General features: G+C 39.5%; 1 protein-coding gene across 1 annotated transcript in view; it reads right to left on the bottom strand.

The window, feature by feature from the left end:
• Window positions 1-11,039, bottom strand: part of ROCK2 (Rho associated coiled-coil containing protein kinase 2) — a 68,127-nt gene extending 57,088 nt beyond the window's left edge. The window contains exons 1-3 of the mRNA XM_006765179.2: window positions 11,021-11,039; window positions 10,493-10,574; window positions 9,118-9,218 (exon numbers count right to left, since the gene is read on the bottom strand). Coding sequence (XP_006765242.1) covers window positions 9,118-9,183 — 66 coding nt within the window. The 5' untranslated portion in view covers window positions 9,184-9,218; window positions 10,493-10,574; window positions 11,021-11,039. The remainder of the gene's footprint in view (window positions 1-9,117; window positions 9,219-10,492; window positions 10,575-11,020) is intronic.
• Between the last annotated feature and the right edge of the window lie 6,511 nt (window positions 11,040-17,550).

Genomic DNA, 17,550 nt, shown 5'->3' on the forward strand with positions numbered 1-17,550 from the left:
ATATATTTAAATGCCATTTAACAAAGAAAAATCAACCAAAAAAATGAGTTTGCGTGTCACCTCTGACACGCGTGTCATAGATTTGCCATCACTGGGTTAGGAGCATAAAGAAGTTTTGAAATGTCCACTGTGTAACTAGGGACATGTAGGAGGATCGGACTCCTCGCCAATAGGATTCACTAAACCTGTAAAAGTCTTGGTTCCATGAGCCCAGATGAGTCTGTAGACTTCAAAAGTGTATTGGCTTTAAAATATACTGTTCTGTGCTTTAACACTGCTCAGCCTTCTAAGAAAGCACAGATGGAAGATCTAGATAGACCCAAGCTTACAGTATCCTATATAATAAAAGCCTAATAATGCTAAGTGTCCCGTCATCTGGTCGTCCGTTCAACAAATCAAAGCGTAATAAACTAATGATATGCTAAGGCCATTCAACTGCTTGCTATGACATACACTGACCACCAGGGGGCAGACACTCTGACCAGTAGGCTAGCTTGTTGCTGGGGTCTGGCCGATCAGGACTGAGCCCTGGAGCCCTCCAGTGGTCCCTCCCCAGCTGGTCAACCTCCTGCATCCCTCCCTGGCCCGGTGATCCTGCACTGGTGGGGTCCCTCTGCGCCCTCTCGCAATCCCAAGACCCCTCAGGGGATGTCAGAGAGCCCATTTTGGCCCCGATCCCACTCAAAGCTGGAGCTGCCCCCTTGGTGGTCAGTGCGGTCTCACAGGGGGAGCGAAGCTCAGCCAGAAGCCATGCTCACGGCTGGCAACGACAGCGGCCTCCTTGGCAGCGCTAAAGATGTCCAACTGTCAGCTTAGGCCCGCTCCCTGCACTGTGAGTGGCATAGGGCAGGCTGAGGGACCACCCTCCCCCAAGCGCAAGAATTTCGTGCACTGGGCCTTTAGTGTGTGTGTGTGTGTGTGTGTGTGTGTAAATAAATAAAGTGGACAGAGCAATATTAATAACACACAAAGTAGACTTCAAAGCAAAGAGAATAAAAGGATAATTCAGAGAAGAGTATAACACAGTGATGGCGAACCTATGACACGCGTGTCAGAGGTGACACGTGAACTCACTTTTTTGGTTGATTTTTCTTTGTTAAATGGCATTTAAATATATAAAATAAATATCAAAAATATAAGTCTTTGTTTTACTATGGTAGCAAAAAAATTTCTGTATGTGACACAGCACCAGAGTTAAGTTAGGGTTTTTCAAAATGCTGACATTCCAAGCTCAAAAGGTTCACCATCACTGGTATAACACATCAGGAAGACATAAAAATTCTAAAAATGTATGCATCTAATAAATGAGCTTGAAAATTCATGAAGCAAAAATTGAGAGAATTAAAGAAAAACAAAAAAGACAAATCCATGATTTCAATTGGAAATTTTAATATCCCCTCAGTACTTGATATAAGAAGTAAACAAAACTTTGATATGGCTACAGAGAAAATACAGCCGCAGGATAAAAACTGCCTAATTAAATTATAAGTATAAAGGTTATTACGTCAATAGGTTATATCACTTATCATTGAACTACTTTGATATACTGTAACTGTACATGAAAAGAATCGACTAATATATGTAAAGAGCCAAATAAATTATGATGAGGGTCAAAGATTACATCCATCTTCTATATTAACTTACTAAACTGGAATAACAATTCCTTTGATTTAGTGTTATAACATTTATAGGGTGCTGAAAATAAATGCATGGGAAAGCAATATGAAAACATGGGTAGGTAGATTAAGGGGTAAAGGATCCTAGCCTTAAAACTAGAAATACCTTCCACAGCAGATAAAACTAGATGTTTAATTGATTTATGTTGAATTAGCAAATTATCTCAAGGCAAATGCTCATTTCAGCACTGCTGTTATATGTTGTTTTAAAAAATATTTAAAATGATGTTAAAAAGGTTGCTAAGGTACTCCCTCTTCCACATTTATGCCACTCTTCAACCCTTCACTACAAACTAAATTTTGAGTGTTTCCTAACTTCATTAGAAAAAACATTCCATATAACACTGAGTCAATCAATTAATTTATGCTTGACTCATACCATAAAAGAGTTTTAAGAATTCTGCTGTAAGGTACAGTTATGAACAGAAATTAAAAGGTATTTGTCAGCTGGTAAAAAAAATAGTTAAAAACAAAAAGCTTCTACACAGCAAAAGAAACCATCAACAAAATGAAAAGGGAGCCCACTGAATGGGAGAACATATTTTGCAATGATACATCTGATAAAGGATTAATATCCAAAATATATAAGGAACTCATACAAATTAACAAAAGGAAGACAAACAATCCAATTTAAAAATGGGCAAAGGACCCCCTGGCAATGGGCAAGGAGACACCTGATTGGTGGTGTTGCTCTTGGTGGTATAACAGGGGCAAAGCAGATGTACGGTCCTTAGTTCATCCTAGCTTGGTGCCTGTGTCGGTAGCCAGAGCTGTTTCATGACTGAGGCACGTTAAAAAAAAAAAATGATCGAAGGACCTAAACAGACACTTCTTCAAAGTGGACATAGAGATGGCCAAGAGATATATGAAAAAATGCTCAAAGTCACTGATTATCAGAGAAATGAAAATTAAAGTGATAATGAAGTATCACCTCACACCCACTAGAATGGTTACCATCAACAAATCAACAAATGACAAGTACCAGCAAGAATGTAGAGAAAAAGGAACTCCAGTACACTGCTGGTAGGAATGCAGACTGGTTCAGCCATTATGAAAAACAGTATGGAGTTTCCTCAAAAAATTAAATATGGAACTGCCATTTGACCCAGTGATCCCACTTCTAGAAAGATATCCTAAGTAACCCGAAACACCAATCAGAAAGAATGTATGCGACTCTCTGTTCACAGCAGCACAATTTACAATAACTAAGATCTGGAAACAGCCCAAGTGCCCATCAGTAGATGAGTGGGTACAAAAGCTGTGGTACATCTATTCCATGGACTATTACACAGCCATAAAAAAGAAGGGTCCCTTACCCTTTAACATAACATGGAGGGGCCTGGAGAGCATTACGCTAAGCAAAATAAGCCAGTCAGAGAAAGACAAGTATCACATGATCTCACTTATATGTGGAATCTAACGAACAAAATAAACTGAGGAACAAAATAGATCCAGACAGAAGCATAGAATAGACGACAGAATCTCAGAGGGAAGGCGGGAGAGGGTGGATGGGTAGGAAGAGATTAACCGAAGAATTGTAGGCATACTGGTATATGCATAACCCATGGACACAGAAATAGGGTGGTGATGGCCTGGGGCGGGGGATGTGGGTGGGCTAGAAGGAGTCAATGGGGAAAAAGGGGAACATATGTAATACTTTCAACAATATTTAATTTAAAAAATAGTTAACTATTGGTATGTTTAATCTTTTATAGGTGAATTAGAGGGCTGGTGCCCAAAAGTCATGCACACGAAGGAGGGGTGGAGGGAGGAGTCCCTCAGCCCAGCCTGCGCCCTCTCCCAGTCCGGGAGCCCTTAGGAAGCGGGCCTAAGCCAGCAGTCAGACATCCTTAGCGCTGCCATGGAGGCAGGAGAGGCTCCCGTCACCACTGGTGCTGTGAGCCTGGCTTCTGGCTGAGCAGCGCTCCCCTTGTGGTAGCGCACTGATCACCAGGGGGTAGCTCCGGCATTAAGCATCTGCCCCCTGGTGGTCAGTGCATGTCATAGTGATCGGTTGTTCCACTGTTTGGTTGATTTGCATATTAGCCTTCTATTACATAGGACTAGTGACCTGTCACATGAAATCACACGAGACCTGGGACCCCGCCCTCCAACCCTCCTGCCCCCGCCATGGGACCGCCTCGAGTTCCAGAGTCCTGCCCTGTTTGGCTGGCGCGTCAAGGGATGGCCCCAAGTCTTGGAGTGCCGCCCAATGCCCCGCCTCCAGGCGTGGAGTGGCCACCGGGCCCCACCCCTGCAGCATGCACGCGGGGCCGCAGAAATCCCAGAAGCCGTGCAAAGCGGCCGCTGGGACCCCCGCAGCCCCGTGAGGATGCAGGAACCCCAGCGGAAGCCACGTGGAGCAGCCGCCGGCCCGTCCCCGCTATGCACGCCACCATCTTGTGACAGTGAGGGTCGATTTGCATATTACCTCTTTATTATATAGAATATTTGGGGTATATATATACCAGGGCACACAGGCTATTGCTGAAAGTCCTTTATTTATGCCATAATGACATTGCAATATAATAGTGGTTTTGGAGAATATTATGAGTCGTTCACTTATAGTAACTCATAGTTGATATCTGTGTAATTGCTCCAGATTTTACAAAGGTAACATAAATCAACATTCGAAGTAGATAATTTTATAACTATTCGTGTACAGGCGGGGTCCCTCGGCCAGGCCGGCGATCACAGCTGGCCAGCCAGGGAGGGACCATGGGAGGTTGGCTGGCCAGCTGGGGAGGGACTGCAGGAGGTTGGCTGGCCAGAGAGGTACTACAGGAGGGCTCCAGGGCATGTTCAGCCCGTCTCACCTAGTCCCGATAGGACGGACCCCAGCAGCAAGCAAACCTACCAGTCAGAGCGACTGCCCCCTGGTGGTCAGTGCACAACATAGTGACTGGTCAGCTCACGGGCCAACACTCTATCCACTGAGCCAAACCAGCTGGGCAAGGGCCAAAAGAGTTAACAGTAGTCCTAGCTCAGTGGTCAGCAAACTCATTAGTCAACAGAGCCAAATATCAACAGTACAACAATTGAAATTTCTTTTGAGAGCCAAATTTTTTAAACTTAAACTATATAGGTAGGTACATTGTTATTAACTTAATTAGGGTGCTCCTAAGCTGCCCTGTGCTAAAAACGTCCTCCATCTGATTGAGGTACGTTTGCTGAAGTCGACCCATTCCAACTCTCCCATCCACACTCGTTTTGTATACTTGTTTCGTCTATCTCCTTTCCGAAAACCGACTTCTGCGCATGGGCCACAAAGTTTCAATCGCACTGTACATGCGCGCCCACACGTGGTATTTTGTGGAAGAGTCACACTCAGGGGGCCACAGAGCCGCAGGTGGCTCACGAGGCGCGGTTTGCCGGCCACTGTCCTAGCTGGTTTGGCTCAGTGGACAGAGCATCCGCCTGCGGACTGAAGGGTACCAGGTTCGATCCGGTCAAGGGCACATGCCCAGGTTGCCGGCTCAATCCCCATGGGGGGCATGCAGGAGGCAGCCAATCCATGATTCTCTCATCACTGATGTTTCTTTCTCTCCCTAAAAAAAGAGTTTAACAGGGATTTCATCTCAGCTGATAGAATTCTGGGTGATTTGTATTTTCTACAGCTAATAAGTATTTCTTTTTTTAAAATATATTTTTATTGATTTCAGAGAGGAAGGGAGAGGGAGAGAGACAGAAACATCAATGATGAGAGAGATTCATTGATTGGCTGTCTCCTGCACACCTAGGGATCGAGCTGCAACCTGGGCATGTGCCCTTGACCAGAATCAAACCTGGGACCTTTCAGTGCACAGGCCGACACTCTATTCACTGAGGCAAAGCAGCTAAGGCTAATATGTATTTCTTTAAAAAAAAATTTTTTAAGTAGATAAAACATTCGTACATGTAACTAGAGACATACATGGAAAATCCTAAAGTGACCTAGATCTCCTGAAACATTTTTAGACAAAAGCTTTTGAAGTCATTCTAAATAATAGGAAAAGGTTTCAACTTTCCTCAAATAAAAGTAATTAGGATAAAATATAAATATCCACTGAAAATAATTTGACACAAATTTTCCAACATCCCCAAATGTTTCCAATTATCAATGCATTCTACCTAATCCTAAATAATTTATAATGCTGAGAGTAAGAACGCATTCATATACTAATTTGTGTAGTTTTAAATAAAACAACCATCAGGAAAAAATTTAATGTCACCTAACACTTTTCTTAAGAACAAGTGGAGTACGCAATATCACAAAACTAGCTAAATATAAGGTTCCCAAATGCCAAAAATAAGATATGACTTCAAAAATAAAAATGCTAAAAATATTTCTACTGCTAATCATGAAAACTTTCTTATACCTCCTCCAAATAAACAATCATATAAGTAATCCTATATAATACAGAGCTAATATGCTAATTAGACCAAACAGCCAGACAACATTCCAGACGAAGCTGAGGCTGCAAGGGCCAGCCAAGGCTGCGAGGGGCTGTGAGGGCTGGCAAAGGCAGCCAGGACTGCAAGGGTTTAGCCCCTTGCACGAATTTCATGCATCGGGCCTCTAGTTCCTAATATTTATGCATTATGTTTTCAAAAGGTTAATTTAGAACTATTTTTAGAACTTAGACCACAGTTTCATTTTGAAACTTTTATATTGACCAGGTCAAAATAAAAGCTCTTTGAATGCAGGTGCCTTGTGTGAGCACTTATATCAGTGATGGCGAATCTATGACACGGGTGTCAGAGGTGACACGTGAACTCATTTTCGTGGTTGATTTTTCTTCGTCAAATGGCATTTAAATATATAAAATAAATATCAAAAATATAAGTCTTTGTTTTACTATGGTAGCAAATATCAAAAAATTTCTATATGTGACACGGCACCAGAGTTAAGTTAGGGTTTTTCAAAATGCTGACACGCCGAGCTCCAAAGGTTTGCCATCACTGACCAGCACTTAAAATGGTACCTGACATTCAATAAACATGTTAATCAATTAACCAAAGGAATATCTGAAGAACAATGTATATTCCATTAATAGAGATGAAAGACATATTTACCTTAAGAAAACCTTCGCAAGGCTAGAATTTCTAACCTTCTTTTTCAAAGTAAAGAGGGTTATATCTAAGATAAATTAGTAAAAAAAAAAACAAAACTAAAAAACAAACAAGGAAGCATTTATACTGTGGTCAAAAGGGTTGATGTCACTGAAGGTCATCCCAAAATCTATATATATAAAAGGCTAATATGCAAAGTGTCCCCTCGGGAGTTCCACAGGGAGACTGAGAGTTCGATTGCTCGCTATGATGTGCGCTGACCACCAGGGGGCAGCGTGGAATGAAGGAAGGCCCCAATCGGCCCTGATCACCAGCCAGGACTAGTGACCCTACCCATGCATGAATTTCATGCACTGGGCCTCTAGTACCTATAGCTTTTATGGGATGAGTTATGTATTGTTTCCCCCCCACCACCACCACCAAAGTCATATTTTGAATGCCTAACCTACAGTACCTCAGAATGTGACTGTCTGAACATTCAAGGAAAATTGTTCTTTCATCCATAATTACTATTAAGCAATCTATTCCTGAGTTCTTCAAATCCCACTATAGGTCATTACTCTGGTTAAATTTCACTTCTATCTAGACCAGCCGTGGGCAAACTACGGCCCCCAGGCCGGATCCGGCCCGTTTGAAATGAATAAAACTATTGAAAAAAAAGACCGTACCCTTTTATGTAATAATGTTTACTTTGAATTTATATTAGTTCACACAAACACTCTATCCATGCTTTTGTTCCGGCCCTCCAGTCCAATTTAAGAACCCATTGTGGCCCTCGAGTCAAAAAGTTTACCCCCCCCAGCCCCCCCGATCTAGACAATTATCTTCCCAACTGATGACTTCTGGATTTGGGCTCATCATCTAAAATTATTTCAGGTTTAGCTCATTTGCAAAATTATTCAACATTCCACCACTGCCTCCACAAAATTTATTAATGAAATATTGAATAAGAGAGTAGAGAACCCTAGAACCTGTCCCTGGGGATCTCTGTCCAAAGTGCCATTCATGTCTTCATCAGGCTCATTAGAATACAGCTATTAAATTAGTATAAAGCTGCCTACCCATATGCTTATTAACATTTCTCCTTAACATCCTCATGTATGTCAGACTTTTTCAAATCTATTACAGATACATATTACAGCTATTACACTACTCTGATCTATAAATTCAATAAATATATCAAAGAAAGAGGTAATAAATGGGAAGAAAAAGACAAACAGTCTGTCATGACTTGTTCCTAGAGAAACCTGGCCTGGTACATAGTAATCACAGCTTTTCTCAGTGCTCAGTCAAGAAGAATAAAACACTATTGAGTAAAATACAGAATTTGTGTCCATAATTAAACTGTAAGGACACAGAGAAGTTTCATACACAGGTGATAGAAACAGGATTATTATAGTTTCTCATTTAATACTATAAAAGAAATATTTATTACAAACATTTACAATATTTCTAGTTGGTACCACTTTGTCTTGTAAAGATAAATTTCAGTTATTAAAGTGTCTTTGCTGGGCTTCTGATATATCTGAATAAACCTTAGTTAATTAAGCAGAGATGCTATTAAACTGAACATATAAATAAAACACAGTAGTTCTGGTGGAATATTCACTAGGAGATCATGTGTGAAGCCTTCTTCTAAATCTCATTGTTTCAGAGCTAGTAAGAGGCCTGGTGTTTACAGCACAACTAGAGGCCCAGTGCACGAATTCGTGCACAGGTGGGGCCCTTCGGGGATTGGGACCCAGCTCATGCCTCCAGGCTCACAGCCCTAGCTCGTGCCCCGAGTCTCGCAGCTCCACCTGGCACCCCGCCATGGCCTGGTGCTGCCGCCTCACCTGCTCCACCATCCTGACTACAGGACGATTGGTCAGGGCCAAGCCCCCCGCCCAGCTCCCTCAGCACCTGGGAGCCAGGTGGTGGCCTTGTCCCCCACCGCTGGTTGCCATTTGTGGGGCAATGGGCAGGGCAATCAGGCCCCCACTCGCACCCACCTTGGCCTGGCACCACTCGCTCATCTACTCCACCATCCCACCATGGTCCGCTCTCATCAGGGCTCATCAGGGCTGGCAGTGCCTCCACTGCCGCCCATTGCCAGTGCCACGTTGCCAACAACAGCTATGGTCTCTTTTGCCCCTGGTGGTCAGCGCACATCATAGCAAGTGGCCAAACTCCTGGTCAAACAATTTGCATATTAGGCTTTTATTATATAGGACTGCCTCCTTTTATAGATGAACACACTGAGGCTCTCAGAGATGGAATGACTTGACCAACCTCAGAAAGCTAACTCTGGCCTGGCTGGGCAAAGAAGTTAGATCTACTCCAGGGCTACTGATAACGCTTCACAAACTATGTTGTCAAAATAATAAGAACAATACTAATATTTTCTTACCAACTGGACTTCGCCAAAAGCACCTCTTCCAATAACTTTTACAACCTCGTAGTCTTCTGCCTTCATCTGCAAACCTCTGATTTTTTTCACAATTTTCTCATCTACAATAAAAAGGTCACCAAATTTGTAATATTAATCATCACATTTATAAACAATATTTTTAAATAATCAGCATATTTGTAAACAAATTTTTATTCCAAGAAATTTGGCTTAGTTTTCAGCTGTATCTATCAGTTTTTAAAGGTTGCTATTTAAAAATCTAAGATACACATTAACTTCACATCAAAGAATCAAAACACTATGGTTTATTAACATATATAAACAAACACTACTACCAAAAAGTAGCAGTTAAGCTATTCTGTTTCTGACTCTGTTGCTTGGCAAGTTAGATGACAGCTGAAACAGTAATGACCCCGGCGATCCTGAGTGCATTCTAAGTCATGAAAGAAAGTTGCTATAAAATTACTTGCAGGGCTAATCTTAGCAATGAATTTTTGGTTTTGGAAGCCTACTTCTTTAGTAACCACATATTATAGATATGGTAACTATAGACAAGATTGTGCAATTAGGAAAACAGTCCAGTCTCTGACAATTCCAAATGAAAGAACTTACTGTGTTGATATAAAATATGTATTAGTTATTTTAAAAATTTCTTATTCTTAGAATTCAACTTCATTTACACCTTCACATCAACATCAATACCAACAAAATATTAAGAGTTACCACTAATATGACAATAATTATTACATTATCTTTCACTAACTAGATTGAAATGTCTACATTTATGCAAACATAAAGCTCATTAAGTCTTCCGGGTAATGTAGAGGTCTTAGTGTTGTTAATATTAATTTAAAACTTCTCTTGAAACTGCCATAAATAACCTGTCCTGAAAACCACTAGTCTTAATAATTTATACAAAATCTTGAACTTTACCTACATTATATGCTACAATTGGTTCTGCAGTTTTGCTTTGAAAATAAAGAATATTAGTATTTAGTCCAGCCGGTGTGGTTCAGTGGTAGAGCATCGACCTACGAACCAGGAGGTCACAGTTCAATTCTCAGTCAGGGCACATGCCCAGCTTTCAGGCTCAACTCTCAGTGTGGGGTGTGCAGGAGGCAGCCGATCAATGATTCTCTCTCATCATTGATGTTTCTTTCTTTCTTTTTCTTTCTCTCTCTCTCTCTCTCTCTCTCTCTCTCTCTCTCTCTCCCCCCTCCTCTCTGAAATCAATAAAAGTATATTAAAGTGGCAAGCTAAAAATTACTTAAGTTTAATAAGTTAATAAGTTTATGAACTTTAATAATGTTAATCAAACATAAATCTCTCATTGAAGTATAGTCATGGGATCAAATACGAAGTTTAACATACTTACATCTATTTAAGAAATTATCTATATTCTTGTTTTTCCTCAAAGCAGGAAAATCCAAATCAAGGACCAAGGAATTTAAGCCATCCTATTTAATAAAAAATGTAAAAAGGAAAAAGAAAATTGTTACAATTTCCAAGCATTTAAAAAAAAGGTCTTTACATTTTACCATATGTTATTCTCGCTGAATAAATGTCAACCCGTTTTGATATGAAACTGCAAAGTGGATCAGTATCTAACATCTTTAACTGATTTCCTAACTTGGTCAGACAATTAAGATTGACCCTAATATGTTTTCCTTTGTTCTTTTAGCCAAAAGAAACAGTCATTTTAAAATATGCACCCACTATATTATTTTTGTTGGTTAGATGTCTTCTTTTCTCTCTTCAAATGCCCAGTAAATTTCACCAAGCTTTTGACTTTAAGAAATATACCCAGACTAAGGAAGTTGCCATTCACTCAACAATCATTAATTTTGTGCCTAGTGCAAAGAATAGAAGATTCAAAAATAAGTAATACACCAACTATCCTTACCTTCAGGAAACAGCCTAAAAACTAAATTTCCCATAAAAATATGAAAACAGGATGCTGCATTTTTCAGATTTCTATTTTCTTCTTTAAGTTTTCTATATTTTTCAGACTTTCTACAAGAATGCATTAAATTGCCCTATCAGCGTGGCTCAGTGGTTGAGTGTTGACCTATGAACCAGGAGGAAACGGTTTGGTTCCCCATCAGGGCACATGCCCAGGTTGCGGGCTCAATCCAAAGTGTGGGACATGCAGGAGGCAGCCAATCAATGATTCTCTCTCATCATTGATGTTTCTATCTCTCTCCCCGCCTCTCCCATCCTCTCTGAAATCAATAAAAATATATTTTTAAAACGCATTAAATTTATAAACAAAATAGGAAAAAGCATATACGTACATATAACTTGGTGGGGGTGAAAAAAACTAAGAAACAAAACTCAGTAGATGTGCTTGTGTAGGAAACCATGTTTCTAAACCACTATCATATGTATCGTCTCATCCTCAAGTAACTCTGAGGAGGGCAGGATAACATATATTCATTTTAAAAATAAACAAAAGGCTTAGATTAAGTGACTTAGACTTGCCCAAGGTCATGCTATTAAGAAATGACTAGCAGGATACTACCTAAATCTTAAAGGGTCCAATATACTTAATTCATCTCCCTAGTCTCAATGACCTGACTAACACCAACGGGAACTTGGAAGGATAAAGAAGTAAGCTGGAGGATTGCAGGGGAAAAAAAACAACAGAGCAATACAGAGACCTTTTAGGGGTCTGGGTTGGGGGGAAATCACATGCAAAACTTAGAAAGGTAACGGGTCTTTAAGTTACTAGTTCTAGAAGAATTGCACATACTATGTATTTTTAAAATTTATTTTTATTGATTTCAGAGAGGACGGGAGAGGAAGAGAGAGATAGAAACCCCAATGATGAGAGAGAATCACTGATTGGCTGCCTCCTGCAAGCGCCCTACTGGGGATCAAGCTACAACCTGGGCATGTGCTCTTGACCGCAATCAAACCTGGGACCCTTCTGTCCACAGGCCGACACTCTATCCACTGAGCCAAACCGGCTAGGGCTGCACATAGTATATTTTACCATTCAGTTATACTTCATAAATTTTTCATTCTTTAAAAAATGTCAATACTTGCCGAAACCGGTTTGGCTCAGTGGATAGAGCGTCGGCTTGGGGACTGAAAGGTCCCAGGTTCGATTCCGGTCAAGGGCATGTACCTGGGTTGCGGGCACATCCCCAGTAGGAGATGTGCAGGAGGCAGCTGATCGATGTTCCTCTCTCATCGATGTTTCTAACTATCTCTCTCCCTTCCTCTCTGTAAAAAATCAATAAAATATATTTTTTTAAAAAGATAAAAAAAATAAAATGTCAATACTTTATAAAAACATTCTTTAAAAACAGAATGGCAAAGGTACTAACAATAAACTATAAATATTTTCAATTGCAATTAAAATGATTTAGACAAATTAAACAATCTAGATTCTCCTTAACTGAAAGAAAAATACATTAAAAGTAATAAATATCCATCTTCCAGTCAGGTTAAAATTGTCAATTCATTTTGAGGCTATCTCCCACCCAATGCCCACAATTCCCATCTCCATAACAGCTGAACTGCTTTTCAAAGATTCCAGCATTTTATCATACCAGGATATTTTTAAGTACCAAATAGCAATATATCTTTAGTGGTATAATTTTGATATTTTAAAAAATTTTAAATGTGAAATCCGAAACATTTATATTTTTAGATATATCCATATTTATACTCTGTATTAAATTTTCAAATCAGAGAAAGGTGCTTTCATGTGAAAAGCATTCTTCTATGCCTCCATTAATCTCCAGAGGAAGAAAAAATTTAAATTGATAAGGCATAAGCTATTATTACAAGAATTAATATTAATAAAATTACATGGTCTCAGTATTTTGACATTACAATAATGACACAGTTCACCGGCATCATTTTCTTAAGCCAAGTGGTTTCAACATCCATATTTTAAGGACATTGGTGGCAAGGTCTGTTTATACTGTGCTCCATCAAAGAGGCACTCCAGAGAAGACTGGATTACTTAAAAGAAAAATTTTGAGCCAAAGGGAGGAGGAAAAAAAAAAAGGCTTTTACTGCAAAGTCTATTAGTAAGTAAGGATGTTGAGGATGATGCCGACCATCAACACAAAACAACATTTGCTTATTATCTCTGTGTGTGGGGAGGGAGGAAGCCACTTTGACAATAGAGCTGTTCCAGCCTTTTTTTAATTTTGAAAGTAAAATAAACAGATGAACAAAGTTTTGTTTACTAGTGCTTTGTTTACAGAAGGTAAAACAACTTGGTTACATTTCTACATTACAAAACACAGTCCTCCAAACCAGTTTCCAGTCAATTGTTCAGATCATTAAACCAATAGAACCTTCTCTTTCATTTTATAACTAGAAGTCTGCCCATATGATTTCCACCCACCAGAACCTAATTGTAGAAAACCATTTTCCACAAGTTGTGAAGTTAAATTTCAGTTTTTTCTACAAAAAGTCTCTCAAATAAGATCAATCACTCAACAAATGTTGGTTATTATTATTTCCATTATTTTCAATATTACCTAAATACAAACTTTGCATTTAAGGATTAAAGAGATGTAGAGTTTGAAGGGTTTTTAATTTAACTTTAACATCTAAATTTATCAGCACATCTTTGATACTAACAGATTAAGCCAAAAACCATTTCCTCACTAATTTAATGTGTTCCATAAAGAAAACTATTTTACTTTTTATGTTTTTATTCCCAATATCTTTACCACAGTGCTAGTCTGGCAACTAATTAAGTATTGTTTATGAAGCCAAATTAAATAAAGGTAAATCTGAAAAGTACTAGTTGCTACCTCCTCTTGTTATAAATGTACTTAGATTGTAATCAATTTTTAAAACTCTTTTCAATCTTACTTCAATTTTATATAGCTTGAAATTTTATTTCAGCAAATTAAAATCTGGGAGAGATTGCATACAACACATAAGCATTTCGAGCAACATTATTTACAAGAGCAAAAATTCAAAACAACCTAAAAATCTTGAAAAAATATAGTAAAATCTAAGTGAACAAAATCTAAGGTATTAGAGAACACACCTTAACAAATTCATACTTTAAAAAAATTTCATGTAGAATTTACAGATCTCCTTATCTCTACTGAAACATATCCTATTTTAGCCCTGGCTGGTTTGGCTAGGTGGATAGAGCGTCAGCCTGCGGACTGAAGGGCCCCAGGTTCGATTCCAGTCGAGGGCATGTACCTTGGTTGCGGGCACATCACCAGTAGGGGGTGTGCAGGAGGCAGCTGATCGATGTTTCTCTCTCATTGATGTTTCTAGCTCTCTATCCCTCTCCTTTCCTCTCTGTAAAAAATCAATAAAATATATTTTAAAAAAAGAAAAAGAAACATATCCTATTTTAAATTCCTATAAAGATCTCAATAAAGATTCAAGTTTTGGTCAGAAGCAACATTTACTTGAGAACTCTGGAGAAAGGAGGGGGAAACATATGATTTGTAGGAGACAGAGAACAGTGATATCTTAATATCTAATATTAAGGACACTCACTCCTGTGGTCCAGTAACTGCAACCTGCATAATGTCAATTTTAAACATTCTACTCATTGATCATCACCTTCTTATATTTGCAGCTCACTCTCACTAATACTTCAACTCCAACAATCTCTTGACTCACCAGGAACCTTCAATCCAAACCTTACCATTTTTCATTGTCTTTTACCACCCCCTCTTATGTTATACTCTTTTTTAAAAATATGTTTTTATTGATTTTAGAGAGGAAGGGAGAAGGATAGAAAGAGAGAAATATCGATGAGAGAGAAACATCCATGGCTGCCTCCTGCACACCCTCTACTGGAGATGGAGCCCGCAACCTGGGCATGTACCCTGACAACTCAGGTATGTGTCCTGACCAGGCAATGAACCAGTGACCTCTTGGTTCCCGGGTCAATGCTCAACCACTGAGCCACAGTGGCCAGACTGTTTGACTCTTTGTATACTTAAATTCCAGTCAATCATAATAATCACTGCCCTGCACTTAGTCTTTTGTTCTTCTCATTTAATCATACTCTTCTGAAAAAGCACATCATTGGTTAAATCCAATTATCTTTCTACTTAGTATTTGAACTTCCTAGAGCTGACTTAAGAAAAGGACACAACCATGTTCAAGTGACCCTTAGCTGACTGGCAATCCTAGACTATTTCCCTGGTCCATTTTCTCTCCCATTCTACCCAAATTTTTTTCATCAAACCTCAAAAATCTCCTCTCCTAATTTCATTCTCAGCTATAGTCCTGACTTCTTATCTCATTAAGAACTTGTACAAGTTCTCATACCAAATCTGTCTATATTCCTACATCTGTATCCATATATTTTACTTTCTTTTCTCCTATATTATAGTGTTAGCCACAACCAATCTCTCCACCTGTGCACAATCTCTCCTCCCCTCTTGCCTACTAGAAGACAACACTACAGCAATTCTTCTGTCCCCTACCACAACCATCCCATCATCTCCTCATCTCTTATTCTCTCTCTACATGATTACTGCCACTGGCATGTTATTTCTCTTTACCCTTAAAAAAATAAAATCCCTTTGATTCCACTTCCTATACAGCCATCATATCATTTCTCCCTTTCCCTTGCAGCGGTTCTCAACCTGTGGGTCGCGACCCCTGAAAAATACATTCTGCATATCAGATATTTACATTACGATTCATAACAGTAGCAAAATTACAGTTATGAAGTAGCAATGAAAATAATTTTATGGTTGGGGGTCACCACAACATGCGGAATTGTATTAAAGGGTCGTGGCATTAGGAAGGTTGAGAAACACTGCAAGAACCTATGATAGGGAAATTCCTTGAAAAAGATTATTTATACTGTTTTTAGCTTTTCTCCTCCTATCTCATTGGAAGTAACTCCAATCAGTTTTGCCCCTTTCCCACCACCACATCCATAACCAAACTATCTAAACTGTTCTTCTCAAGTCTACCAATGACCTCCACATTGCGAAACCAATTATTATTTCTCGGCCCACATTTTACTTGACCTATAAACATCTTTGAACAATCAATCCTTCACTATCTACTTCTTGAAAATTTTCCTTCAATTGACTTTGATGACAATGCATTCACATGGTTTGCCCTTTTTCAGTCTTCTTTGCTGGTTTTCTCCTCAGTCCTTGGGTCTCTTCTCTTTCAAATCCACTCATTCCATAAGAAATCTCATCTTGCCTCTAAGTGCTGATGGCTTCCAAATTCATTATCTCTATCCCAGATACCTAAAATCCTAAATTCTAGACCCTATCTCCTCTTGCCTATGTGCCATCCAGCTTATCTCAATGTCTAATAAATATTTCAAATGCTGATGTCCAAAACTGTGCCCTATCCATTTCCACGGCAACCACTTCACCCTTCAGTCTTCGACAACTCTGTTAATGGCAATTTCACCTTTCCAAATACTCAGGCCAACATCTTTGGTATCAACCTTGACTTTTTCTCTCCCTCAAGAACCTAAATCCAAGCACCTACATATCCTGCCAGCATTATCTTCAAAATAAATTCAGAATTCCACCAGTTTTCACTACCCTCGCTACCACCACCCTAGTTTAAGACTTCACCATTTTACTTCAGTTACTGCAAAAGCCTACTATCATGTCTCCCTACTTGCAGCTTTGCGCTTCCCTTCCCCTTCAGATTACTTTCAATGCAAGAGAGATGATCCCATCACTCCTCTGTTCAAAACCTCCAATGACTTTTACATCATTGAGAGTAAAGCAGAAATCCCCAGCTATAATCTATGAGGCTCTTTATGATCAGCCCTTATCCCCTTAACTGTCAAACCACAACCCCTATTACTTTCTTTCTCATTCATTTTGCTCCAGCTACACTGGCCTTCCAAATGTTTTAAAATCTCAACAGGGGGCCTACACAAGGAGTAAGTGGGAATGGAGTAGGAAGGTAACTCAGTTGCAGCCTTCACAAGAAGGGACATCTGAGCAGCATCACAGTCCTATGGGGTGGGGAGCTGGCTATATATGGAGGAACTGAGCAAATTAGTAACTACCGTATTTGCCGGCGTATAAGACGACTGGGCGAATAAGACGACCCCCTAACATTTCCACTCAAAATACAGAGTTTGTTATATACTCGCCGTATAAGACTACCCCCTCTTCCGCACACCTTCCACACACCAAATAAAAGGTAAAACAATATCAGATTTGATTTTAACATTTTAATTTATATTCAAATGCTTATGACATGCAGGAAAACTGTCACAAGGCTGTATGTAATCAAACATATACATAAAACAGTGCAAGTTTATTACCGGTAAACATACCGGTAATTCACTAAAGAAAACACACTCTATAGACTGGTACCATAGATGCTTCTCAGGAACACAGGCAAGCAGCCCACAACCTAGAGGGACTGTCAATGATAGAAGTAAGATAACAAATAGAGGTAGAGAGCAAGTGCCGGGCAAGTCCCTAGCAA

Source organism: Myotis davidii, unplaced genomic scaffold (assembly GCF_000327345.1).
Source record: "Myotis davidii unplaced genomic scaffold, ASM32734v1 scaffold61, whole genome shotgun sequence".
Classification (NCBI taxonomy): Eukaryota; Metazoa; Chordata; class Mammalia; order Chiroptera; family Vespertilionidae; genus Myotis; species Myotis davidii.